At 38.7% G+C, this 26,664-nt stretch overlaps 1 protein-coding gene and 2 pseudogenes across 5 annotated transcripts in view; all 3 read left to right on the top strand.

The window, feature by feature from the left end:
* Nucleotides 1-564: 564 nt before the first annotated feature.
* Nucleotides 565-2,491, top strand: LOC101140162 (THUMP domain-containing protein 1-like; annotated as a pseudogene).
* Nucleotides 2,492-14,453: 11,962 nt separating this feature from the next.
* LOC101145329 (60 kDa heat shock protein, mitochondrial-like) lies at nucleotides 14,454-16,442 on the top strand (annotated as a pseudogene).
* Nucleotides 16,443-18,330: 1,888 nt separating this feature from the next.
* The window catches only part of HEMK2 (HemK methyltransferase 2, ETF1 glutamine and histone H4 lysine), a 307,782-nt gene continuing 299,448 nt past the window's right edge, over nucleotides 18,331-26,664 (top strand). Inside the window, exons 1-5 of one of the 5 annotated variants that reach the window (XM_019017801.4) lie at nucleotides 18,331-18,505; nucleotides 20,638-20,724; nucleotides 21,462-21,552; nucleotides 23,761-23,844; nucleotides 25,347-25,488. In XM_019017801.4, the coding sequence (XP_018873346.1) occupies nucleotides 18,372-18,505; nucleotides 20,638-20,724; nucleotides 21,462-21,552; nucleotides 23,761-23,844; nucleotides 25,347-25,488 (538 nt within the window). In that variant the 5' untranslated portion in view covers nucleotides 18,331-18,371. The remainder of the gene's footprint in view (nucleotides 18,506-20,637; nucleotides 20,725-21,461; nucleotides 21,553-23,760; nucleotides 23,845-25,346; nucleotides 25,489-26,664) is intronic. The other 4 variants (XR_008674873.2, XR_008674874.2, XM_019017802.3 and 1 more) reach the window with 4 other exon arrangements.

The raw sequence follows: 26,664 nt of genomic DNA, 5'->3' as shown, positions 1-26,664 counted from the left end.
TTTTTTCATGCTGAGTGTCAAACCGTGAGCCTCATGTCCTAGGTGATATTTAGCATTCGCAAAATGGTATGGAGTGCCCAGAAGGCAAATGTTTTGTCTTTTGCCAAATATACATCACTTTGCTTTGCATATATATATATACACACGCCTAATATACATATATGTTTTTTTCCACACTGAACTCTAAAGTGATCGCCACACAAACCATAATTGCTTTCGGATCCTGTTTAGGTTCCTAAGATTTCTTGATCATACAAACATAACTCTGGTCCAGGAAGCTGCACTAGCTAGATGCCTTCATGAAACACTAACCGGATTTCAGAAGAAATTTTTTTCTTCGGAAAGAGAAAGATGTGTCCATGAAGACTCTGTGAGAAGACAAAAAACACTTAAGTGATTCAGAACTACTCCTGGTCTGTAGGTAAAAAGGCATATGTATGCCAAATGTTGAAGCCATCATACTTCTTCTATTCACACCCGTAAACCGTGGAGAAGTTCGCCGGGAGGTGAGGACGCCAACTGCAGTGGAGAAACTTTTCTCTTTCCTCTCAGCTTGCACACATCATGGCGGCTGCTGCCCAGCAGCCTCCTCAGCCTGGCGGCGGGAAGCACAGAGGCAAGGCTCAGTATGTGCTGGTCAAGCGAGCTCGGCACTGCGAATCTGGCGGGCCCAGTCAGCCAGAGCCCAGGCTACGGGCATCCTCATCACCTGCAACATGAACCAGCGCGAGTGTGTGGAGGAGGCTTACACCCTGCTCAACGAATATGGCGATGACATGTACGGGCCAGAAAAGTTTACAGACAAGGATCAGCAGCCCTCTGGAAGTGAGGGAGAAGATGATGATGTGGAGGCTGTCTTGAAGAAAGAAGTTGGTGACATTAAGGCATCTACAGAGATGAGCCTAAGAGGATTCCAGTCAGTGGAAAGTGGAGCAAATAACGTCGTCTTCATCAGGACACTTGGGAAAGAACCTGAGAAATTGGTGCATCATATTCTCCAGGATGAGTACAAAACCAAGAAGACTCAAGTTATTCTACGAATATTACCCATCTCAGGCACATGCAAAGTTTTTTTAGAAGATATGAAAAAATATGCAGAAACATTTTTGGAACCCTGGTTTAAAGGTCCAAACAAAGGGACATTTCAGATTGTGTACAAATCTTGAAATAGCAGTCATGAGAGGTGAAGCCAGCTGGACTTCCTGGTGGAGTGGGGACTTGGAGAACTGTTCTGTCTTATAAGGGGATTGTAAAATGCACCAATCAGCGCTTTGTAGCTAGCAAGAGGTTTGTAAAATGCACCAATCAGCACTCTGTAAAAATGCATCAATCAGTGCTCTGTAGCTAGCATGAGGTTTGTAAAATGGACCAATCAGAGCTCTGTAAAATGGACCAATCAGCCTCTGTAAAATGGACAAATCAGCAGGATTCTAAAAGTAACCAATCACAGGGAGGATTGAGAAAAGGGCATTCTGATAGGACAGAAATAGGACATGGGCGGGGACAAATAAGGGAATAAAAGCTGGCCACCCCAGCCAGCAGCGGCAACCTGCTTGGTCCCCTTACATGCCATGGAAGCTTTGTTCTTTTGCTCTTCACAACAAATCTTGCTGCTGCTCACTCTTTGGGTCTGTGCCACTTTTAAGGGCTGTAACACTTACCGCGAAGGTCCGGGGCTTCATTCTTTAAGTTAGTGAGACTACGAACCCACTGAAAGGAACCAACTGCGGACACAGTCACATGAATATAGAGAAGTGATAAAAAAATTGGCAGGAATAGTGTGCACCCTCAATTCAGAAAATAAAGTGGCTCTCACCCATCCACAGTACACGGTGATAGTAGAAATTATGTTGCCTGAGTGTCCTGAAAGATTACACGTAGTTTAGAAAATAGTTTCCGGCTGGGCGTGGTGGCTCATGCCTGTAATCCCAGCACTTTGGGAGGCCAAGGAGGCAGGCAGATCATGAGTACAAGAGATCAAGACCATCCTGGCCAACATGGTGAAACCCCATCTCCAGTAAAAATACAAAAATTAGCTGGATGTGGTGGTGTGGGCCTGTAGTCCCAGCTATTTGGGAGGAGGCTGAGGCAGGAGAATCGCTTGAACCTGGGGGCGGAGGTTGCAGTGAGCTGAGATGGTGAGATGGTGCCACTGCACTCCAGCCTGGCAACAGAGCATTAGAAAAAAAAAAAAAAAAGGAAAAGAAAAAGAAAATTCAATCTCCAGGAGGTGATAAAGAGCTCTAAGTGTCCATCACAGCTTAATTCAAAGCAGGGAAATGGGAAAGAAGGTAATCTGGAAGCTGCTGACAAATCAGATCAAAACAATACAGCAGAAGGGAAAAATAACCAGCAGGTACCAGAGAATACTGAAGAGCTAGGGCAGAAAAGAACGTCTAATCCGCAGGTGATAAATGAGGGAGGAGCCAAACCTGAACTTGCAAGTCAAGCCACAGAAGGGTCCAAATCAAATGAAAATGATCTCTCATAGGAGGCCATTTCGTGCTGGAGATGGGTTTCTCAACTGGGTCTCTATGAGATGTTGCTGGGGCTCCACTTTAAATTGTGACTAAAAACAGTTTTTTATTTGTGTGCTGCATTATGCTATTCTCACAGTAGTGAACAATGATTGCACAGCCCTGTGAATCATTTTGTTAGGGAACTTTCAGCCCTGTGGTATTATGTAGACGCAGACCCATGTGCCACACTATTGCAAAGAGGGGAGGATGGGAGGAGAGGGGGACGTTGGCCTCTCCCAGGCTCCTCTTATGCGGTGCCAGCTGACTTACTGTAGTGAACTCACTGTAAAGTAGAAAATCAGAGGGGAGTTTTCATTTGAAGGAAGGAGGTTTACATGCCACAGCTCAGCTGTCCCCCTGCCACTTTGTTGTAAACATTGCAAAAGTGGATCATGTAGGTTAGAATTGAATTGTTTGGTGAAGTTTTTGTACTTTGTGATTTTCTTGTTTGGTTATGTCTATGTGTATATATACATATATATATATTTTCTTTGCTTTTCTTTTTTTTCTTGAGACAGTCTCGCTCTGTGGCTCAGGCTGGAGTGCAGTGGCACGATCTCGGCTGACTGCAAGCTCCGCCTCCTGGGTTCACGCCATTCTCCTGCCTCAGCCTCCCGAGTAGCTGGGACTACAGGCGCCCGCCACCACGCCCGGCTAATTTTTTGCTTTTTTTTTTTAGTAGAGGCGGGGTTTCACCGTGTTGGCCAGGATGGTCTCGATCTGACCTTGTGATCCACCCGCCTCGGCCTCCCAAAGTGCTGGGATTACAGGCGTGAGCCACCACGCCTGGCCTGTTTTTATATTTTATTAACATTTGTGTGTAACAAAGCTGACAGTTCAGTGCTGCAATTTTGGAAGGTAAGAAGTGAGAAAGAAGAGAGGCATTTTAGGCACAGAGCTATAGACATTTCTGAAAAGGTTGGTGATGAAGAATTTTGGTCTTCTGAGTATACTTCAGTATTCTAGTACAACAAGGGACACAAAGAAATTGTGTCTTTATAATGAAAGCTACTCCTTAAGGGTTTAATATGGACTCAGTCCAAGCTGTCCTATCCCACTGTGCATTGTCTGTGGCATGCAACTTACAAAACTAAAAATTGTAACTATAAATCACAGCCACTTGACAAGAAAGGATATTCATTATTTTCAAATGGCTTTTGGACTATCAAAACAGTAAGGCTTTTGTTCAAAAATCACGTTTAGTCAAAATGTTTTGAAAGCAAATTATTTAGTAGCAGAACTTATCTCAGGAAAGAAAAATATGCATAGTTGATGAGAATCTAATAACATTAAAATGCTGGGGCAGGATGCAGTACAAAATTGAAAAGACTTTGTTCTCAGTAAGTTGATTTACTGATGATATCTCATACGATGCTAAAAAGGTTTTGTGTCATTAACTGAAAAGCAGCAACTTCAGGCCGGGTGCAGTGGCTCACGCCTGTAATCCCAGGAATTTGGGAGGCCGAGGCAGGAGGATCACAAGGTCAAGAGATGGAGACCATCCTGGCCAACATGATGAAACCCTGTCTGTACTAAAAATACAAAAATTAGCTGGGCGTGGTGGCATGTGCCTGTAGTCACAGCTACTCGGGAGGCTGAGGCAGGAGAACTGCTTGAACCCAGGAGGCGGAGGTTGCAGTGAGCTGAGATACGCCACCGTGCTCCAGCCTGATGACAGAGCAAGACTCCGTCTCAAAAAAAAAGAAAAGAAAAGCAGCAGCTTCTCTATCCAGGATGATGAGACAACAGGTTTCACTAATATTTGTCATGCTGTAGCATTTGTAAGATTTGTAAATGATGAAATTCAAAGAAAACTTTTTCTATTGCTAGGAGCCTGCCAAAACAAAGGCCAATATACAGTGTTGTGATATCATATCTGATAACCAGAGGTCTGTTATCTACACTCCTGGTGCCCCATCAGTGGTTGTCTCCATAAGTCATTTTGCATCATTAAAAAAAAAAAGAAAGAAATCCTGATGTTGACGCTATAGCACACTGCTTTCTTCACAGAGATGCTGATATCAAAAACTTGAAGATACAATGACATTCTGAATAATGCTACAAAACTGGTTACCTGTATCAAAGACCCATTTATGCAAAAATGTTAAAAAAATAAAAACACCCAAAACAAAAACCTGGACAAACAGTGCGTAAACCTCCTGTACCATACAGACGTCCAGTGGCTTATCAGAGGAAGAGTTCTCTACAGGACATTTGAGTTGAAAGGTGAATTGCCAGAGTACTTACAAGAAAATAGCCAGCTTTTGCTGAATGCTTTGGAAATGAAAAATAGCTACAGAAACTAGCCTATTTAGCAGACGATTTTCATCACTTGAACAAATGAACAAGTCTCTGAAAGGTCCTGGAGAAAATTTTTTTTCTTAAAGTGACAAGTCTTAGATCAAAAAGGAAACTGATTTGCTACCTTGCCAGGGGAATTATTGAAATGTTTCTGCAGCCACTTGGACTTGAAAATGAAGAGTACAACTCTGAAATCTTGCTATAACCCACCTGGAGGAACCACAAAACATAATTAAGTAGTATTTTCTCTCCTTTTCCCAGCACTAGTATATGACTGTATGGGGAACCCTTTCTCCAGATCTGCTCAGCTTGAAATTTTGTCTCTGAAGGAAGAGAATGAACTCAGCCCTAGTCTGACAGTCCTACATTTCTGTGAAAATAAGAGTATTCTTCAACTTAGTGCTCACACTCACACACCATGAGGGTTCCCTGCAGGGGTTTCCTGAATTTGAAAGTTTTTTCAAGGCCTATTTTTGGGTAAAATAATTGAAAAAGGCAGACACCAACAAAGTCTGCAAAGTAAACCATCCAGATTAAGAATACTAAGGAGCTGTAAAGTTAGCTTGTGGAAATGGGCTTATCCTTAAGTTTTAAAAAGTTAGGAAGTAGTAAAAATGTTAGGCTTCCTGCACAAGTGGCTATGTTTATTTAATGGCTAGTGAACATGGGAACATATTTCTATCCTCTTAGCTAGTGGTTCTGTTTGGTAAACCAGACTAGAATGATTTGAGAGGGGCAAAGAGAATAGGCAGGACCTTCCTTCTATAGCTTTACATATTTAGAATATTAATTCTTAATGGCATTGAAGTTACCTTGAAAGGATTGATAAGAGGTTTATTAATATTATTTAGGGGAACAGGGAGGATAGAATTTTGGTGCCTTCTTTAGCAGACTTGCTCCAAGACAAAGATTCTTTTATTTTGATAGTGCAAGACAAAAGGACTCGGAAAAGAATTGACCATATGCCTACAGAACATACAATTCTGTGGAACGAAGTTGTTTTTACTTTGTGAAAGCTGCCACTCTACGGAAATATTTTGATTTTATAATTTGCTTTTAATTGCCTTTTATCTCTATTTGTATTTGGTAAGGCTTGGTTGTTATACAAGCTGTTCTTTCCCAGCTACAAAATCCTGCGTTCGGTTGTAACCTGAACTCATTAAAAGACTTGTTTTCAGGTTTATCAACTGTTTATTTTCACTGACATTTGAGCATGTTATTTTATAAATAATGAGATTCCAGGGTAGGAGGTAAGTGCTTTTTATTCCCCTTTAGTTTTTTCTTCTAAAAAATTATGTCAGTTAAAAAAAAAAAACCTGCAGTCTTGTGGTTTAGAAAACTTGTTTAAATCTATAGAGAAAAGAATGTTAAACTTTGTATTTTAAAACGTGGTTCTCTAAGGTTAAACATGGTTTTCAAATGTTATTTTTACTTGTACTTTGCTTTTGGTACAGCCAAATATCAACCTTGTTTTTCATAGTTCCTGATATTTTCAGAAAAATCAAAATAAATTTGTTCCCCTCCCCCCAAAAAAATTAGTTTGCCAATGGTCTAGGAAGCTCTAACCTAATCATTCTATTGGTAGCATATTCTATTCCTAACCAGACACACATGTGTTAATGAAGCCACAAGGTTTAGGTCTTTCCTAATGGCTTCAACTGGGTGATTTTCATCCCAGCAAGCTGCCTCCTCTTTTTGATTCTGTGTCTCCCCTGTAAGTATTCCTACACTAAAAGGAAAAAATATGTTTTTCATTTTACCAAAAAAAAATTACCTAAATTAAGGTTTTTATAGTAACAATGTCTTCATAGGTATGGACTACTTTTCCTTCCTTTTAAAAAAAAAGCGACAAAACATCCACAAAGGTCACTTTCACCCACCACAGAAAACCCTACCTCCCGCCATCCAAAAATGCCACCTTTGAGCTGCCAACAGGATTTCTCACTATTCCTTAGGCATTCGTCCAGATATTTTTTTCAAAGTCTGACTTAACTCACCACAATTTAATTTGAGATTTGTAGAGGTCAGACTCTAGCAAAATATGACTACAAAAAATGGAGATGCTAGTTTTAAACTGCATAAATATATATAAATAAATCCATTAACTCTCTCAACTGCAGCAGTCTAATCATTAATCAATAATCTATCAATTGACATAAGTAACCTACATTATATTAATTACATCATTACATAGAATTCATCTGTTTAGAGCAACTGTCCAATAGAAATAAAATATCACTTATATATGTAATTTAAGTTTTCCTGTAACAGCATTCATAAAGTTAAAACAAGTTAAAATTAAAATTAGTAATATATTTTATTTAACCCAATATATCCAAACTAGTATCATTTCAACATGTGATCAATATTTTAAAAGTATTGCCAGGCGCAGTGGCTCACACCTGTAATTCCAGCACTTTGGGAGGCTGAGGCAGGTGGATCACTTGAGGTCAGGAGTTTGTATCAGCCTGGGCAACATAGTGAAACCCCATCTCTACTAAAAACACAAAAATTAGCCAGGCATGGTGGTGCGTGCCTGTAGTCCCAGCTACTTTTGGGAGACTGAGGCAGGAGAATTGCTTAAACCCAGGAGGAGGTTGCAGTGAGCTGACATTGTGTCACTGCACTCCAGCCTGGATGACAGAACAAGATTGTCTCAAAAACGAAACAAAACAAAAATTATCAAGGTATTTTGCACTCTTCTTTACAAAATCCACAGTGTATCTTAGACTTCCTGCACATCTCATTACATTCTAGATACATTTCCAGGGCACAGTAGCTCCAGGTGGGGTGGGCAGTGCAGGTCTATAGGGTGCTGGGTTAAAGGGTTGGACAAACACTGCGTGAACACTACCAGTTCTCCCAGTCTTCAGTGTGCCCACAGATGTCAGAAGGTTAAATTAGTCTCTTATATTCATTTAGGTTTGTCTCTTTAGAGAATTTGACAACTAGTATGTAAAGTTTAAATTGCTTTTAAGTTGGTATTAGTTGCACCATGTTAAGAAAATAAAATCAGTGTTGATTTGCTGCATTCTTCTCCTATTGCTACTATAACAAATTATCACAAATTTATTGCCTTAAAACAACACATATTTATTATCTTACAGTTCAGGAGGTCAGAAGTCTAAAACAGGTTGGCATGGTTGTGTTCTTTCTGGAGGCTCTTGGGGGATTTCATTTCCTTGCCTTTTCCAGCTTCTAGAGGTGGCCTGCATTCCTTGGCTCAGGGCCCCTTCGTCCATCTTCAAAACAAAACCAGCAGCATATCATCTTCAAATCTCTCTCTCTTTCTCTCTCCTCTGCTCAAACATCATATATCCTACTCTTACTTCTTACTCTCTTCCTTCCTCATAGGAGGAGCCTTCTGATGACATTGAACCCACCTGGTTAATCCAAGACAATCTCCCCACATCAAGATCCTTAACTTAATCATGTGTGCAGACTCCCTTTTGCCATGTAAAGCATCATATTCACAGGTTCTGGGGATTAGGATGTGAATATCTTTGGAGGACCACGGCAGACAGAATTGTCTACCACAATGAAACAGGCTGATACGCTCAACTCAGATCTACAGGTGAGATTTTATCACAACACATCTAGTTATGACATAGCTATGGCAAAAACTAGCTATGCCCTAGATCAGTGGTCCCCAGCCTTTTTAGCACCAAGGACCAGTTTCGTGAAGGACAATTTTTCCATGGCCAGGAGGCAGAGGGGATAGTTTCAGGACAAAACTGTTCCACCTCAAATCATCAGGTATTAATTAAAATCTCATAAGAAGCACACCGCCTACATCCTTCGCATGCGCAGTTCACCATAGGATTTGTGCTCTTATGAGAATCTAACACCGCCGCTGATCTCACAGGAGGCGGAGATCAGGCAGTAATGCTCATTTACCTGCCACTCACCTCCTGCTGTGCAGCCCAGTTACGAACAGGCCACAGACTAATACCAGTCCGTGGTCCGGGGGTTCGGGCCCCCTGTCCTGGGTGACAATTTGTTTCAATCAGTATTTCATAAAAATAAAAATGTAATGTAATAAATATTAGATGCATGCTTGGCATTTGTGTTTAATAAGTGAATGTGGTGGTTTCTAGAATTTAAATATATAGGCTTAGAGAAAGTCAAGATAGTAGGTATATGAGTTGAATCTGGAAAGAAAGACTCTTCAGCTGTGTATTACCTATTTTTTAAGCTGCTGTTCCAAATTTGCCAGGAAAAATCTTCACCTTCACACTCAAGTAATTAGTACCACATTTAGCATGGAGTATACTTTGTCACAAGAATGTGATAAAATTCTTTTATAAGAATTTACTCTGCTAAATACATGTGATGAAGTAAAAAACATCTTAAATCAACAAATATTTAATAAGAATATTATGAGGAAGGCACAGTGCCTAGTATAAAATATACCATAACTTAAACTATAAATTTAACTTTCTTAAGAACAACGACTACTTTTAAAATTTTCCTTCCTTAGCAAATCAGTGCAAACAAACAAGTAATTTTGCTTACAAACTGTTCATGGATTCCACTGGAATACTGCCCTTTAATGCGTTCTCTTCAATTTAATCTTATGTGGAGGTTCCATTTACACACCGAAAGAGAAAATTGAGGCAACAATTCCAATTTTAAAACATGTGTTCCTGAACTGTCTGGACCAACATCTGAGTTTGCACCATCCCTGTGTGCTCAGGCTCCAAGTCTCTTGTCCTTGGGGGATGGACAGATACACCTTGACTTGTGATGGGGTTATGTCACAATAAACTAATCATAAATGGAAAGTATCTTAAGTTTAAAATGCATTTAATACACCGAATCTACAGAATATCGTAGCTTAGCCTAACCTTCTTTTTTTTTTTTTTTTTTGAGACGGAGTCCCGCTCTTTAGCCCAGGCCGGATTGCAGTGGCACACAATCTCGGCTCACGGCAAGCTCCGCCTCCCAGGTTCACGCCATTCTCCTGCCTCAGCCTCCCGAGTAGCTGGGAGTACAGGCGCCCGCCACTGCGCCCGGCTAATTTTTTGTATTTTTAGTAGAGACGGGGTTTCACCGTGTTAGCCAAGATGGTCTCGATCTCCTGACCTTGTGATCCGCCCGCCTCGGCCTCCCAAAGTGCTGGGATTACAGGCGTGAGCCACCGCGCCCAGCCAGCCTAACCTTCTTGAAACATGCTCAGAATACTTACATTAGCCTGCAGATGGGCAACATCATCTAACAACAAAGCCTATTTTATAAAGTGTGGAATATCTCATGTAATTTTTTGAATACTATACTGAAGGTAAAAACCAGGATGACTGTATGGATGCTCCAATTACAGTTTCTACTGAATGCTTTTCACTTTTGCACCATCATAAAGTCAAAAAAGCATGAAGTGGAACCATTGTTAGGTTGGGGACCATTTCTATTCCTCAGCTTATGCTGCAATAACAAAATACCACAGACTGAGTGGCTTAACGACAGACATTTATTTCCACAGTTATGGAGGCTGGAAGTCTTCATGCACCAGCATGGTTGGAGCTAGATCCCTCTTTCTGGCTTGCAGATGGCTGCCTTCTCACTGTGTCCTCACAGTGGCAGAAAGAGACACAGCAAGCTCTCTGATGCCACTTCTTTTAAGAGTATTAATCCCATCATGAGGCCGTGGCCTCATGACCTCATCTAAACTTAATTATCTCCCAAAGGCCCCGTCTCCAAATACCATGACATGGGGGTTAAGGCTTCAAAATACGAATTTTACAGGGATGTAATTCAGTCCATAGCATGGAATATGCAGGACCTAGGCAAAAAAGGGCCTCAGGGCGATGGACCTAATCTGGCAAACTGGATCCAACTGAGCCCTTTAGTCATCCTCCAGCTTTCTTGGTGGCTTCTTCCAGATGCCCCAGGCTGTGGGGAGAAGAGTAAATGGGATTGCTGCTGAAAGCTCATTTCTCAGGTTCTCTAAATATGGGTTCAATGTGCAACCCTCAAAGGGAATTTTCTACCCAAAACGGTAGCTTTGCAGCTAAACAATTATATTCTTGAAATGATGTCTAGGGGACTGAGTTTTCTTGAATAACACCTCTAAGGAGAAACCAAATGCCTAGCTAGAAAGATGACTTTCTTGCCTAATTTTACTTTTTAAAATATTTTTACTTTTCTTGAAATAGAAATAAATAGGGTGAAGTTTTATAAGCCAGGGAAAAGATTCACTTACCAATTCTTGAACTAAATATCACTGAGCTGAAAAGAGAAGTAGATGATGAGTGTGTATATGACAATCACTTTCATGAGAATTCAGTTCTAGAAAGACACTAAATTTCATTCATTGTCTGAAGAGAAAGTGCAAGCATAGAAATTAATGGGCAAGACGGCCAAAAAGTAACTGTTCTAGTGCTTTATTCTGGATAAACGCAGTGTAATTTTGATTCTTGTGAATTTCAATAAAGCATGATTTAATACCACAGCAAGGGTGCCATTAAAATGTGGGTATTAACTTTCCAATCATTTCTAGAAATTGAAATGGAATCTATTTGGCAATAACATGACATTTTGACACCAATGAAAATATTTTATGTAGTTATGTAAGTGATAAAAATAAATGCTATAAAAATGTATCCAGAAGGACTTATAACTAGGAAAAACAATCATAATTAACAAGACTTTGTGAAGTGTGCAGCAGCCAAAGACAACTTTAGACCAGCTGAAGGTGATGAGGTCATTTCTGGTCCTAAGTTCATAGAGTCTGACCACCTGTAGAGATTTTTTTTAAAGCACTTAAAAGAATTAATTTTCCAAATATGGAGAAGCTGAGAGAGTCTCCCTCTTTTACGTGACTTTCTATTGTGCCAATGTAATGGAATCAAATACACACTTCAGCTTTTTAAGCAGCTGTTCCTATGGTGCAGGAGTAAATGTGTAAACTCTACCAGTACCAGCTGGAAAAAAAGAACATGAATCTATTATTTCCGAATGTATTATGAAGCCTAGATTTTGTTTCTAGGATAGAATGTGTCCAAAGCAACCAAATTAAGAGGAGGATTGTGAAATTATTCAGTGGATAAGGAACCATGTTGACACTTCAACTGGTTGATACAAACAAAGCTATATGGGCAGGTAACCATGCCTCTTGTTGCATGAACTGTGCAGAGTCCACCACAATATTGAAGAGATTCTTTTTACTATTTTTAACTGAGATCATTACAGCACAAGACTCTTAACCACAGTAACGCCAAAAGAATAAGAAGCAATTTTATCAAGTATATGTCTTTTTCAACTTGAACATTACTGATCTCTAATTTCACAATGTCTACTGAGGATTTCTAAGTCAAATAATAATAACTATGATGATAGTAATAACAATAGAAGATATTTCACTAAAACATGCATATCTTTTGACTCTACTTTTAAATATAATCTTAATAAAATTATATTTCTAAGTATTACTAAATAAGGACAAAAGAAGTTTTAGTGTATCATAGTGTTTTTCAAAATAAAATTTATCCTTCAGAGAAGTTTTAGGTTCACAGCAAAATTGAGTACAAAGTAGAGGGTGTTCCCATCTATACTCTGCACCCCCTGACACACACACATAGCCTCCCCGACTATCAGCCTCATACAAGAGTGAGTGGTACATTTGTTACAATCAACAAACCTACATTTATACACATTTATGACCCCAAATCCATAGCTTACATTAGAGTTCATTCTTGACGTCGTATATTCTATGGCTTTGGACAAATGTATAATGACATGTATCCACCATTATAGTATCATAAACAATAGTTTCACTGTTCTAAAAAATCCTCTATGTTCCATCTACTCATCTTTCACTCCTCCTTAACCCCTGGCGAGTACTGTTCTTTTTACTACCTCTATAGTTTTGTGTTTTGCAGAATGTCATATAGTTAGAATCATACAGTATAAAGCCTTTTAAGATTGGCTTCTTTCACTTAGCAATATGCATTTAAGTTTTCCCCATGTCTTTTCATGGCTTGATAGTTCATTTCATTTTAGTTTTGAGTAATATTCTGTTTTCTGGATGTACCACAGTTTATTTACCCATTCACCTAGAGAAAGACATCTTGATTGCTTCTAAATTTTGGCAATTATGAACAAAGCTGTTATAAATATCAGTGTGCAGGTTTTTGTGTAGACACAGGTTTTCAACTCATTTGAGTAAATACCAAAGAGCACTATTGTTGGAGTGTATGGTAAAAGTATGTTTAGTTTTGTAAGAAATTGCCCAGCTGTCTTCCAAAGTAGCTGTACCATTTTGCATTCCCACCAGCAATGAATGAAAGTTCCTATTGTTGCACATTCTCTTCAGCATTTGTTGTCAGTGTTTTAGATTTTGGCCATTATAATAAGTGTGTAACAGTATCTCATTGTGGCTTTAATTTGCAATTTCCTAATGCCATATCATTTTCAGGATCCTTACACATGCATATTTGCCGTCCACATGTCTTCTTTGGTGAGGTGTCTGTCCAGGTCTTTTCTTTTTGATGAGGTGTCTGTCCAGGTTGTTCCTTTTCTTATTCTTGAGTTCTAATACTCTGCATATTTTGGATAGCTGTCCTTTATCAGATATGTCTTTTGCAAATATTTTCTCCTACTCTGTATCATAGTGTTTTAAGTGTTGGTCAACCTTGAGGCTTTATAGCAACAAAAAACAATTTGAACAAACTATATGGTTCTAAAACTTTAGAACCATTCTTGAAGATGCATTTAAAATGATCTATTGGCTGGGTGCAATGGCTCACATCTGTAATGCTAGCACCTTTGGAGGCCAAGACGGGAGAACTGCTTGAGCCCAGGAGTTTGGAATCAGCCTGGGCAACATAGAGAGACTCCATCTCTACAAAAAAAATTAAAAATTAACCCGGTGCAGTGGCACATGCAGTAGTCCCAGCTACTTGAGAAGCTGAGATGGGAGGATTGCTTGAGCCCAGGAGGTCAAGGCTGGAGCGAGCCATGATGGCACCACTGCACTCCAGCCTAGGTGACAGAATGAGACCCTGTCTCAAAAGAAAAAATAATGAAAAAAATTATCTATCTTAGATTATTATTTCACTAACTACTGTGAAAGTTGTCAGAATCAAAATGGAGTAACTAATGTTAAAACACACACACACACACACACACACACACACACACACAAACCTGACATACCAAAACCAGACAAGGACACAATAAAAAAAGAAAACTACAAGCCAATATCCTTGATGAACATAGATGCAAAAATCCTCAATGCAGTATTAGCAAACTGAGTGCAACAACACATTAAAAAGGTCATTAACCATGATCAAGTGGGATTCATCCCAGGGATACAAGGATGGTTCAGCATGTACAAATCAATAACAAGTGTGATACATCATGTCAACAGAACCAAGAACAAAAGCCATGTAATCATTTCAATAGATGCTGAAAAAGCATTCAATAAAATTCAGTGTTCCTTTATGATAAAAATGTTGAACATGTTGTGGGTAAAAAAATACACACAAACTGGGTATATATGACAAATCCACAGCTAACATCATACTCAACGAGGAAAAGCTGAAAGCCTTTCCTTTAAGAATTAGAACAAGACCCCTCACTCATCACCGACAGCCTGTGGTCAGCGTGCGCAAGCCCTGCCACTGCCCCGCAGAAATGATTCAATTACCCGCAGTCTTAAGTCAGATGACACCAGTGTCGAGGGTCCTGGCTCCTCATCTCACTCGGGTTTATGCCAAAGATGTACAATTTTTGGTGCAGATGCCTGAGTCTTAATGCTTCAAGGTGTAGACCTTTTACTCACTGCTGTAGCCATTACAATGGGCCCAAAGGGAAAAACAGTGATTACTGAGCAGAACTGGGGAAGTCCCAAAGTAACAAAAGATGGTGTGAGTGTTGCAAGTTCCATTGACTTAAAGGATAAGTATAAAAATATTGCAGCTAAACTTGTTCAAGATGTTGCCAATAACACAAATGAAGAGGCTGGGGATGGCACTACCACTGCTACTGTTGCCAAGGAAGTCTTCAAGAAGTTTAGCAAAGGTGCTAATCTAGTGGAAATCAAGAGAAGTGTGATGTTAGCTGTTGATGCTGTAATTGCTGAACTTAAAAAGCAGTCTAAACCTGTGACCACCCCTGAAGAAATTGCTCAGGTTGCTACAATTTCTGCAAATGGAGACAAAGAAATTGGCAACCTAATTTCTGATGCAATGAAAAAGGTCAGAAGAAAGGGTTTCACCACAGTAAAGATGGAAAAACACTACCGATGAATTAGAAATTATTGAAGGCATGAGGCCAGGTGTGGTGGCTCACGCCTATAATCCCAGCACTTTGGGAGGCGGAGGTGGGAAGATCACGAGGTCAGGAGATTGAGACCATCCTGGCTAACACGGTGAAACCCCGTCTCTACTAAAAATACAAAAAATTAGCCGGGTGTGGTGGCGGGCGCCTGTAATCCCAGCTACTCAGGAGGCTGAGGCAGGAGAATTGCTTGAACCCAGGAGGTGGAGGTTGCAGTGAGCCGAGATTGTGCCACTGCACTCCAGCCTGGGTGACAGAGTGAGACTCCATCTAAAAAAAAGAAAAAAAAAAAAGAAATTATTGAAGGCATGAAAGTTTGAGGATATATTTCCATACTTTATTAATACATCAAAAGGTCAGAAATGTGAATTCCAAGAAAACTTCTAGTGTCCAGTCCATTGTACCTGATCTTGAAATTGCCAATGCTCACTGTAAGCTTTTGGTCATAATTGCTGAAAATGTTGATGGAGAAACTCTAAGTACACTCATTTTGAATAGGCGAAAACTTGGTCTTCAGGTTGTAGCAGTCAAAGCTCCAGGGTTTGGTGACAATAGAAAGAACCACCTTAAAGGTATGACAATTGCTACTGGTGGTGCAGTGTTTGGAGAAGAGGAGTTGACCTCAAATCTTGAAGATGTTCAGCCTCATGACTTAGGAGAAGTTGGAGAGGTCACTGTGATCAAAGATGATGCTATGCTCTTAAAAGGAAAAGGTGACAAGGCTCAAATTAAAAAACGTATTCAAGAAATCATTGAGCAGTTGGATGTCACAACTAGTGAATATGAAAAGGAAAAACTGAATGAACGGCTGGCAAAACTTTCAGATGGAGTAGCTGTGCTGAAGGTTAGTGGGACAAGTCATGTTGAAGTGAATGAAAAGAAAAACAGAGTTACAGATGCCCTTAATGCTACAAGAGCTGCTGTTGAAGAAGGCATTGTTCTGGGAGGGGGTTGTACCCTACTTCGATGAATTCGTGCCTTGGACTCATTGACTCCAGCTAATGAAGATCAAAAAATTGGTACAGAAACTATTAAGAGAACACTCAAAATTCCTGCAATGACTATTGCTAAAAATGCGGGTGTTGAAGGATCTTTGATAGTCCAGAAAATTATGCAGTTCCTGAGAAGCTGGTTGTGATGCCACGGTCAGATTTTGTGAATATGGTGGAAAAAGGAATTATTGACACAACAAAGGTTGTGAGAAGTGCTTTACTGGATGCTGCTGGGGTGGCCTGTTAACTACAGCAGAAATTGTAGTCACAGAAATTCCTAAAAAAAGAGAAGGACCCTGTATTGGGTGCAATGGGTGGAACGGGAGGGGTTATGGGAAATGGCAAGTTCTAATGATTAGAATAGCGTTTTACTTTAATTAATGAACTGTGGCAGGAAGCCCAAGGCAGTGTTCCTCACCAATAACTTCAGAGAAGTCAGTTGGAGAAAACGACTGAAGAAAAGGCTAGCAGATGTTTAGGAAATCACTATAACAATCAGTTACTGGTTTCAAGTGACAAAATATATAATGTTTTACTGCTGTCACTGTCCATGCCTACAGATAATTTATTTTGTATTTTTGGATAAAAAGACATTTGTATATTCCTAATACTGGGTGCGAGAGCACCTATGGTTCCAGTTCCAGCTACTCAGGAGGCTGAGGGAGGAGGATTGCTTGAACCCAGGAGATCAAGTACAACTCTTTCTATATATATATATATTTCATATTTTTACATAATAAAATTCTATATGGCAGTTAAGAGGAGTAACCTAACCATACATCAGAACATAAATCTCATATAATGTTGACTGAAAAAGAAATTTGAAAAATATGTCCAACCTAGTACCAGTTATGTAAATTTTAAAATACACCGTATGTTGCTTATAAAGATATGAATGTTTATAAACGTATAAATGCAAGATCCATGTTTTTACATGGATTAGATGGACATACACTAAATCCATAAGTGCCTTGGAGAGAATGTTACACAATTAAACTGAAGGCAAGTAGAGAAAGAACATCCATCTTATTTGTAATATTTTAGTTCTTGTATTTACAAAATATTTTAAGGAAACATGAGAAAATACTGTCATTTCTGGGTTTAAAACTTGGGGTTTTGAAATTTGTAACCCAGCCGGGTGCGTTAAAGGCTCACACCTGTAATCTCAGCACTTTGAGAGCCCAAGGCGGGTGGATCACCTGAAGTCAGCAGTTTGAGACCAGCCTGGCCAACATGGGGAAAATCCGTCTCTACTAAAAATACAAAAATTAGGCAGCCGTGGCTGCAGGCGCCTGTAATCCCAGCTACTCCGGAGGCTGAGGCAGGAGAACCGCTTGAACCTGGGAGGCAGAGGTTGCAGTGAGCCTAGCTCGTGCCACTGCACTCCAGCCTGGGGGATACAACGAGACTCTGTCTCCAAAAAAAAAAAATACATAAGTAGAAATAAAATAAAATAAAATTTGTAACTCAAATACTTTTCTGTATTTTTATTTCTCAAATTTAAAAAACGAGCTGTAAAAATGTTTCATTGCGAAACAAATTTCAGAAATTGACTCAAAAAGAATGCAAATACTTGAATAGTCTAATAACTTATAGATGTTCCAAAACATCAAAGATCCATTCACTCAAAAAGGCACCAAGCCCAGCCAGTTTTAAGGCTTTCTACCTAATGTTCCAGAAACAGTGTCCTAACTCACATAACGAGGGTAGCGTAATCTTGGTAAAAAAACGGAGCCAGATTATTAGCCTCCCTAATTCAGCAGTGTATTAAACCGCATCATCTTGCTTAAGGTTTATAAAAAGAGTGCATTCATGATTCATCAGGAAGGCAATTAATAAAGTACAGTAAAAAAACGAGAAAAGTCTTCATCTTTATAGTGTAAAGCTTAAAGTTCAGCTGACAAAAAAACAGTAAAATTTATTATGTATTTTTTCAAATCCTTGCAAACTAGGAATAAAACAGAATTTCCAAATATCATTAGAATGAAGAAAGAACATTCACCTTAGTCAAAAACAACTCAGAATGCCCACTATCAGGTTCTAGTTCACAGAATAAAATTTAAATGTTCCAAAGAAGAAAGCAAATGTCAATAGTCACGGATTATACAACTGTCTACTTAGCAATTTCAAGGAGAGCCACTGACAAATTTAGAATTAAGACCCAACAACAACAATACACGGGTCGCCCGGAACTCCAGCCCCACTCCTAGGCCTGCGCTTGAGGGCATGCGCATGCGCACGCCCTGCGCACGCGCATGCGCATAGAACGCAGTGAAGGACTATGGCAGGGCAGAGCTTCGCTACGCCGTTCCACGGGCACGTGGGCCGCGGCGCCTTCAGCGACGTGTACGAGCCCGCGGAGGACACGTTTCTGCTTTTGGACGCGCTCGAGGCAGCGGCTGCCGAGCTGGCAGGGTGCGAGGAGGGGAGGGGATCTGACGGGAAAGGGTTGCGGCGTTCTGAAAAAGTGCGGTGGAGGAGGGCCGGAACGGTGACTATCACCGCCCTGAGCCGGAGGAGGCGGGGTCCACTTGCAGATGATTGACAGCCAGGACGCCGTAATTGAGAATTTTCCTGTAGCTACAAGTAATGAGTGTGCCGGGGACGCATCTCCTTTGCCAGGGGGCTGCTCTGTCTCATGAGCTCCCTGACTGCTTACCATGCAAAGGCGTATCTTTTCCTGTCGCCTGTTAATCTGAAGAACACATGTCCCTGAGAGAAGCGATAGTATAACACGTTTGGAGACAAAATATTCCGGAAACATTGCTTATTAATATTTTTAAAGTATTACATATTAAAATTGCATGGTATTATTTGATTTACTCAGCACATAGAAAGCACCCTTAACAAACATGAAAGAAAGTTGTGTTACTGGAGTGAGGAAATATTTTTAAACCCACTGAATAGCATACTCTAGCACCAGCCAGTCCTCACATGTGGCTACAGAGCGCTTGAAATGTGGCTAGTGCTATTGAGGAACTGAATTTTTCATTTAATTGTTACCAAAAAAAAGTTACATGCAGCTAGCAGACAATAGTCTACCCTAGCACTTTATTTAAATGGATTTATTGAAGTGATCGCCATCAATTTTAAATTAATAGCAGAAAGAATGAATACTGACGTGATTTTTAAATGTAAGGAATTTGGGTTGTTAGATTTGTTTGAAGATACGATGAAATGGGTTTTCTCAGGATGGAACAAACAGCTTTCAGGTTTCAAAGATCTATATTGTATTTATTCATCCCTCTTAAACTTGGTCATATTTCTCCAGTATAAAATGTCCCAGCTCTTATTAAACTAGTCTTTCATTGTAGATGATAGAACTTTTGGATTTACTGGAATATACAGTGGAACAGTACTGTTTTGTAACTTGTCTTTTCTTCTCAAGATAGCCCAGAAAGATTTACAAGCACAAATTGCACTGCAAAGTATGCTGTAAAAGGAGCTGATTTTGTTATAAAGTCTTGGGTTATTTCTAGTTTGGAATTCTAATTATTTATGAGACCATGATAGTTATTTTCAAAGAGAAGCCACCTGGTGAGATTCTCAGACCTTACTACCACCTAATAAAGACTTGTCAGATGTGTAGACTGGTTCCAAAAGTTTAAAACCTCTGGAGCTTGTCACTGGGTAGTTGTTTTGGGAGTTCAGTGCTAAAAATTTCCCTAAATGCCATCAAGCTGATCTTTGTAATGGGGATGATTTATGCTTTTGATGCATGTACAACATTATAGAGGGCTGGCACTGTGGTTCGTGCCTATAGTCCTAACTACTTGGGAGGCTGAGGCAGGAGGATCACTTGAGCAAGCCCAGGAGTTAAAGGCTGCAGTGAGCTATGGTGGCACCACTGCACTCTAGCCTAGGTGACAGAGCAAGAGCCTGTCTCTAAAAAAGAAGCAACTTCCAAGATTATAGGCAAGAAAATAAATTTAATGGAAAGATAAAGTACAGTAGAATGAAGATTTTATAGTTAACAGCATTCTAAGATGGTTAACATTCAAAGATCAGGTACTATTTTCCCAATTAGCATATAGCTGTCTAGAAAAAGAATTTTTGTCCTGCTCTATTATTGGGGGACCTTTTAATTCTCTAGGATATACTGATGGCTCTATGAATGTTAGGTATTAAAAATGATAGAGAAACTTTTTTCAAAAATTTGTAATAATACAAACTTTATTTTAGGAAATACTAAGCTAGGAGCTCCTTGTGCGAAGGAATGATATCTTTCACATTAATATTTCCAACCCTAGATTAACATTTTTCCATACTTTTTAATGTAATGGTTTGTTGAAATTAACTGAAAGCCATGTTTGGTAATAGATAACTTTTATGGACTTATATTACGTACCCAAAATATTAGTAATTTTGAGTTATGCAATATTAAGTACAAAGTAGTTGTCAGAAATTATAAATTTCTATTTTCATGTATTTGCAGGTGAGTGATGATGCTAGAGAAATATATATGCTAGAAATAACACTAGCATGAGAGTTTTCTGTGAAGAGTATTTTGATTCTACTATACTAATATTTATTTATTTATTTTTTAGAGTGGAAATATGCCTGGAAGTAGGGTCAGGGTCTGGTGTAGTATCTGCATTCCTAGCCTCTATGATAGGCCCTCAGGCTTTGTACATGTAAGTATATCATATTCATCTAGATCTTCCACTGACAGGTTAACTATGATAACTCTAATGAAATAATTTTTAAATAGACAGTATGTATCTTATAGTATTTAAGCATAGCAAAAACTCAGATTATAAACTATGCTTCCCTAAAAATTATTCATGTTCAAACTGCTCCATCATACTACGTAATTGTAGAAGCAGCATAATTTTAGATCATCTCTAAATTTGATTTCTTAGCTAAATAATTTGATATCATAAGACATTTAAAGTTGGTTAAATTTATAGAAGATTGGGAATGTAGAAAAGTATAAAGAAGAAAATTAAAATCACCTATAAATTTTACCATACATGGTCCAACTGTGTTTCCTTCTGTTTTTTTTTTCATTTCCTGTGTTTTTAATTTAATTTTGTCTCATAAACATTTTCCTATCAAAAATTCCTCTTAAATTTCATTTTTGGTGGCTGCATAGTACTCCTTCATTGGATGTATAATTTCATAAATTCCTTCAGATGTCTGTGCATGTATGTGTATTCTTCTACTCTTGGACATTGTATCAATGTAACAGTCTTTTTCATCAATAGAACAAATCCTTGTTCTCTTTTTCTTTGCCATTATTCAATACATTCTAATTTTTTTTTTTCTAAATCTGTTCTGTGTAGAATTAATGGAACATACCTTGAAATTACTCAGTAACAGATTTGCCTTATGGACATAGGATATAGTTTCCTTCCATTTCTGTTTATAGGTGTACCGATATCAACCCTGAGGCAGCAGCTTGTACCCTAGAGACAGCACGCTGTAACAAAGTTCACATTCAACCAGTTATTACAGATTTGGTAAGATAATCTTTGTCCAGTAATAATTTTCTTTTCAAATAAAGTTAAGATGCTTTAGGTCAAAGAAACTTTGATAAGTAATTAACTTTTGACCCACTAAGCAGTATACCATATACAAAGTAAATTCTTTGTTGATGTAATCCACCTTTTCCACAATTCAGGCCTCTTTCAGTCAGAAGTGATAGTGAACCCAGTTCAAACTGGCTTAAATTTAAAAAGTTAGTCTGGGTGTAAAGGCTCATGCCTATAATCCCAGTACTCTGGGATGCTGAGGTGCGATGATTGCTTGAGCCCAGGAGTTCAAGACCAGCTTGTACAATATAGTGAGAACTCGTCTCTACAAAAAATAAAAATTAAAAAAATAGCTGGACATGGTTGTGCGCACCTGTCGTGCCAGCTACTTGGGAGGCTGAGGTGGGAGGATCACTTGACCCTGGGAGGTTGAGGCTGCCTTGAGCCGTGATCATGCCACTGCACTCCAGCCTGTGGAACAGAACAAGGCCCTGTCTCAAAAAAAAAAAAAAAAAAAAAAAAAAATTGATGGCTTCAGCACAGCTACTTGCAGGAACTCTAAGAATGCTATAGACATCTTTTTCTTATCTCTGAACTTCTCTCTGGTGGCTCTATTCCTAGGCAGTCTTTCCCTTCATGGTAACAAGATGTTTGCATATCTGTATCTTATTTCTCAACACCTTCCCAAGGAAAGAGGCCCTTTCTATTCAGTTACTTTTGAAGAGGCGTCAGAATGAGTATTATCTGGATCTACTTGGGTTGTGTGCCTATCTCTCAACCTTTTGCTGTGGCCAAAGGATATTTGAATATGGAGATGATTGGCTTCAAACTGGCTCATAGTTCCATCCCAGGAGCTGGATTTGGATAAACCCTATTCAGGCCACTTAGATCGAGAATGATGGGAGGTAGAGCTTCCCTAACAAAAGTCAAGGAAATTAAATCAGAAGAAAGGGGCAGTGGGTCCTCAGTAGGTAAAAACAACAAATGACAACTGCACAACCATTGTTTTAAGAAGTTAACAGCACACATTTTCAAGTGGCAGCTTTAAATTTGTAGGTTTTTAATTTATATATGTCAAATACCTTTTTATAGGCAAAAATAATAATAGCATGCACCAGGTAGACATATGAAATACAAAATACTTCTGTGCTCCTTAACCTGCACTTTTCTTACAATGACGAGGGTAGGTAGCTTTCTGGTTTTTTTTTTTTTTTTTTTTATAAGTGATTTTGTAGCTTAGAAGGAATTAAGCCAAAGAGATAAGAAATTATTTTCATATTATTAGAAGTTGTTACTGCTAATAAAAGCTAGAGTATCAAGAAAGGTACTCCAGTGATTTACATGAGATCAACGTGGTGATTTTTTTTTTATTTAAAAAATTTCTTTCTTTCTTTCTTTTTTTTTTTGAGACAGAGTCTCACTCTGTCGTCCAGGCTGGAGTGTAGTGGCGCAATCTTGGCTCACTGCAGACTCCGCCTTCTGGGTTCAAGCAATTATCCTGCCTCAGCCTCCCCAGTAGCTGGGATTACAGGCACCCACCACTGTGCCCGACTAGTTTTTGTATTTTTAGTAGAGACTGGGTTTCATCATGTTGGCCATGGGTTAGCGAGGCTGGTCTCGAACTCCTGAGCTCAGATGATCTGCCCGCCTCAGCCTCCTAAAGTGCTGGCATTACAGGCATGAGCCAGTATGCCTGGCCTAAAAATTTCTTTAATGTTTCCATAATTAGTATTAAGTAAGTGTTTTTGATAGAATGGTGAAACACCAGAGATAGAAGAGACTATAGAACAGTCTCCAGTAAATAATGGTAGGTATCTGTACAGATATCGGAAAAATTGTGAAAATGTTAGCAAATATAGTTGTAAACTTATATCCAAGTCTATACAGATTATACAGAATTAGAGTTTGCTTTCTTATTTCATTTTCTAAAAGTGAACCCAGAATATAGATATATGTGCTGTTGAGGAGTATAGGCTTTTTAATATTCATTCTGATAGTTTAATTTCCTTATTTTTATTTAATTGCATGTATTATTTTTCTGAATGAAAACATAAAAATACTTCATTTCTCTCTACAAATGTAGCCCGTAGCACATTATTTTCCCAAAAACATGGGAGATTATTTTTAAAGATTGATTTGTCAGTTATTTAATTCAGAGTTTAATGTAAAATTCTTACTGTTGTTGAATACATTTAGGTCAAAGGCTTGCTACCAAGATTGACGGAAAAAGTTGATCTTCTGGTGTTTAATCCCCCCTATGTAGTGACTCCACCTCAAGAGGTAAAACATACAACAAAATTTAATTATTAATATTTTCAATTATTTTGTTTGTAAAATCAAATGAATGTCATCCTATGACATCAGTCAGCTGCTGCTATCACAGACTACTCTGATTTTACTCCTAATTGTCAGTAATTGAGTCCTATTAAAAGACCTAGGAAAGGAACCTTAAATGATGGAAATACAAACTGTGACACATATCTGTCCTTAAAAATCACATTCATATCAGGCCATGGTATTTATATTCATATATTCAAATATAAATGTACATATATATTACATATATCCTTTATCATGAATAAAAAATTTGCAAAACAAAAGGTTTTAACCGGCTGGGTGCAATGGCCCACGCCTGTAATCCTGTACTTTGGGAGGCCGAGGCGGAAGATTACCTGAGGTCAAGGGTTCAAGACGAGCCTGGCCAACATGGTGAAACCCCATCTCTACTGCAAATACAAAAATTAGCCGGGCCTGGTGGCACACACCTGTAATCCCAGCTATTTGGAGACTGAGGCAGGAGAATGGCGTTAACCCGGGAGGCGGAACTTGCAGTGAGCTGAGATCAAGCCACTGCACTCCAGCCTGGACGATAGTATGAGACTCTGTCTCAAAAAAAAATTAGCCAGGCATGGTGGCTTGCGCCTGTAGTCCTAGATACTTGGGAAGCTGAAGTGGGAGGATCACCTGAGCCCACAAGGTGGAAGCTGCAGTGAGCCATGATTACACCACTGTACTCAAGTCTAGGTGACAGAGCAAGACCCTGTCTCAAAAAAAACAACAACAACAACAAAAAATATACAATGATAAGGATCTAAAGATTTTTTAATATTATATAAACTCTTATGGATATTATTTCTAAAATATAATTAGATTGTTAGAGGAAACATGCTTCAGTATGCCTTTATATAAATATAATAAATAAATGCGTTCGTTAGAAAAGATCTATGTGTTTCACACTTTGAACTACAAGAGGGCCAGATGCATTGGGACATTTTGAAACTTTGTTTCTGTACAGTAGGTCTCTTATAAAACAAGCTGTTCCTTCTAGCTTCTTTCTGTGTTAAGTACAAAAGCTACTTATGTCTCTCAATGTTAAGCATTGTATTAATAGTAATAACTTATTAAGCCCTTGATATATGCAGGGCAATGTTCTCAAAACTTTAAATATACTTCCTTATTTATTCCTAACAGTGGATAAAAATATTTTTTTATTAATAAAAACATTTTTTATCCACTTATTATTTTTCTAATTGTATATATGGAACTATTCTTTTTCTAATTTTACAGATAAAAGAGGAAAGTAATTCACAAACAGGATTACTAATTTATCCAAGGTTACACACTAGAAAATGATGAAACTTAGATTCAACTTGACTGCTCCTTCGTCAGCAGTAAAATGCAAAATATATACTTTTTTGGTGATATTACTTGTCAAAAAGATTCAGTTTGTGATCTAAATCAAACCTGAGTTAAAAGAAAACATTCTTTCTAATTGTTCACAGGTAGGAAGTCACGGAATAGAGGCAGCTTGGGCTGGTGGCAGAAATGGTCGGGAAGTCATGGACAGGTTTTTTCCCCTGGTTCCAGATCTCCTTTCACCAAGAGGATTATTCTATTTAGTTACCATTAAAGAAAACAACCCAGGTAATACAGACCAATTTATTGTTTAAGCATTTATGTTGCTGAAATCAAAAGTTAATAATGTAAAATGCTTTAATTCATAAGATAACCTGGCATGTTAATGAATCACTTAAAACAGTTAATCACTGACAGTAGCTAATACAGGCATAAATTTATGTTGAAAGACAAAAGAGGTTTTCAGAGGTAAATTTTTCTGATTTTAAAAAGTATTATCTTCTCTTTTCCCCGTTTATAACCTAATATTCAAGTATAAAAATCTCTAATGTTTTCTTCTAACATCTCACTCTCAGTATTATGAATTTTCTCTCTACCCTCTAGTCTTCATGCCCTTGACAATTGTGCTGTACTCTTTAGTTCATTAGGAGTTTTATCATGAAAGCTATTTAATTGTATAGATTTTTATATCTTTGTTTTCAGATTGCTTTATAACTAAATTGACCATAATCTTTCCTCTATTTTTCTGTACACTTCAAGTTTGATTTTCAGCTTATACTAAAAATCCTCAGCCCTTCAAATCACATGATTGCTAGTTTTCTCTTGTCTTTCTCCCTTCCTTCCTTCCTATTTCTCTCTCTTTTCTCTTCTTTTTTTTCTTCCTTCTCTCCATCTTTCTTTCTTCCTTTCTTCTTTCCTTTCCTTTTTCTTTATCTCTCTTCTCTTCTCTTTTCTTTTTTTCCTTCCTTCTGTCCATCTTTCTTTGTCTCTTTTTCTTTCTCTTTCTCTTCTTTTTTTTCCTTCCTTATGTCCATCTGTCCTTCCTTCTTTCTTTCCTTCCTTTCTTCTTTTCTTTTTTTCTTCCCTTCCTTCCTTCTTTCTTCCCTTCCCTTCTCTTTCTTTTTTCTTTCCTTCCTTCCTTCTTTCTTTCTCTTTCTTTCTCTCTTTCTCTTTCTTTCTTTCTTTCTTCCTTCCTTCCTTCCTTCCTTCCTTCCTTCCTTCCCTTCCCTTCCCTTCCCTTCCCTTACTTTCCTTCCTTCCCTTCCTTTCCTTCCTTTCCTTCCTTTCTCTCCCTTCCCTCCCTCCTTTCCTCCCTCCCTCCCTCTCTTTCTTTCTTTCTTTCTTTTTCTTTCTTTCTCTCTCTCTCTTCTCTTCTTTTTCTTCCTTCTGTCCATCCATGCGTCCTTTCCTTTCCCTCCCTTCCCTTCCCTCCCTCCCTTCTTCCCTCCCTCCCTCCCTCCCTCC

Source organism: Gorilla gorilla, chromosome 22 (genome assembly GCF_029281585.2).
Source record: "Gorilla gorilla gorilla isolate KB3781 chromosome 22, NHGRI_mGorGor1-v2.1_pri, whole genome shotgun sequence".
NCBI classification, from domain to species: Eukaryota; Metazoa; Chordata; class Mammalia; order Primates; family Hominidae; genus Gorilla; species Gorilla gorilla.
Note: the sequence above shows the minus strand (reverse complement) of the source record. Positions and strands in the feature narration are given on the sequence as shown.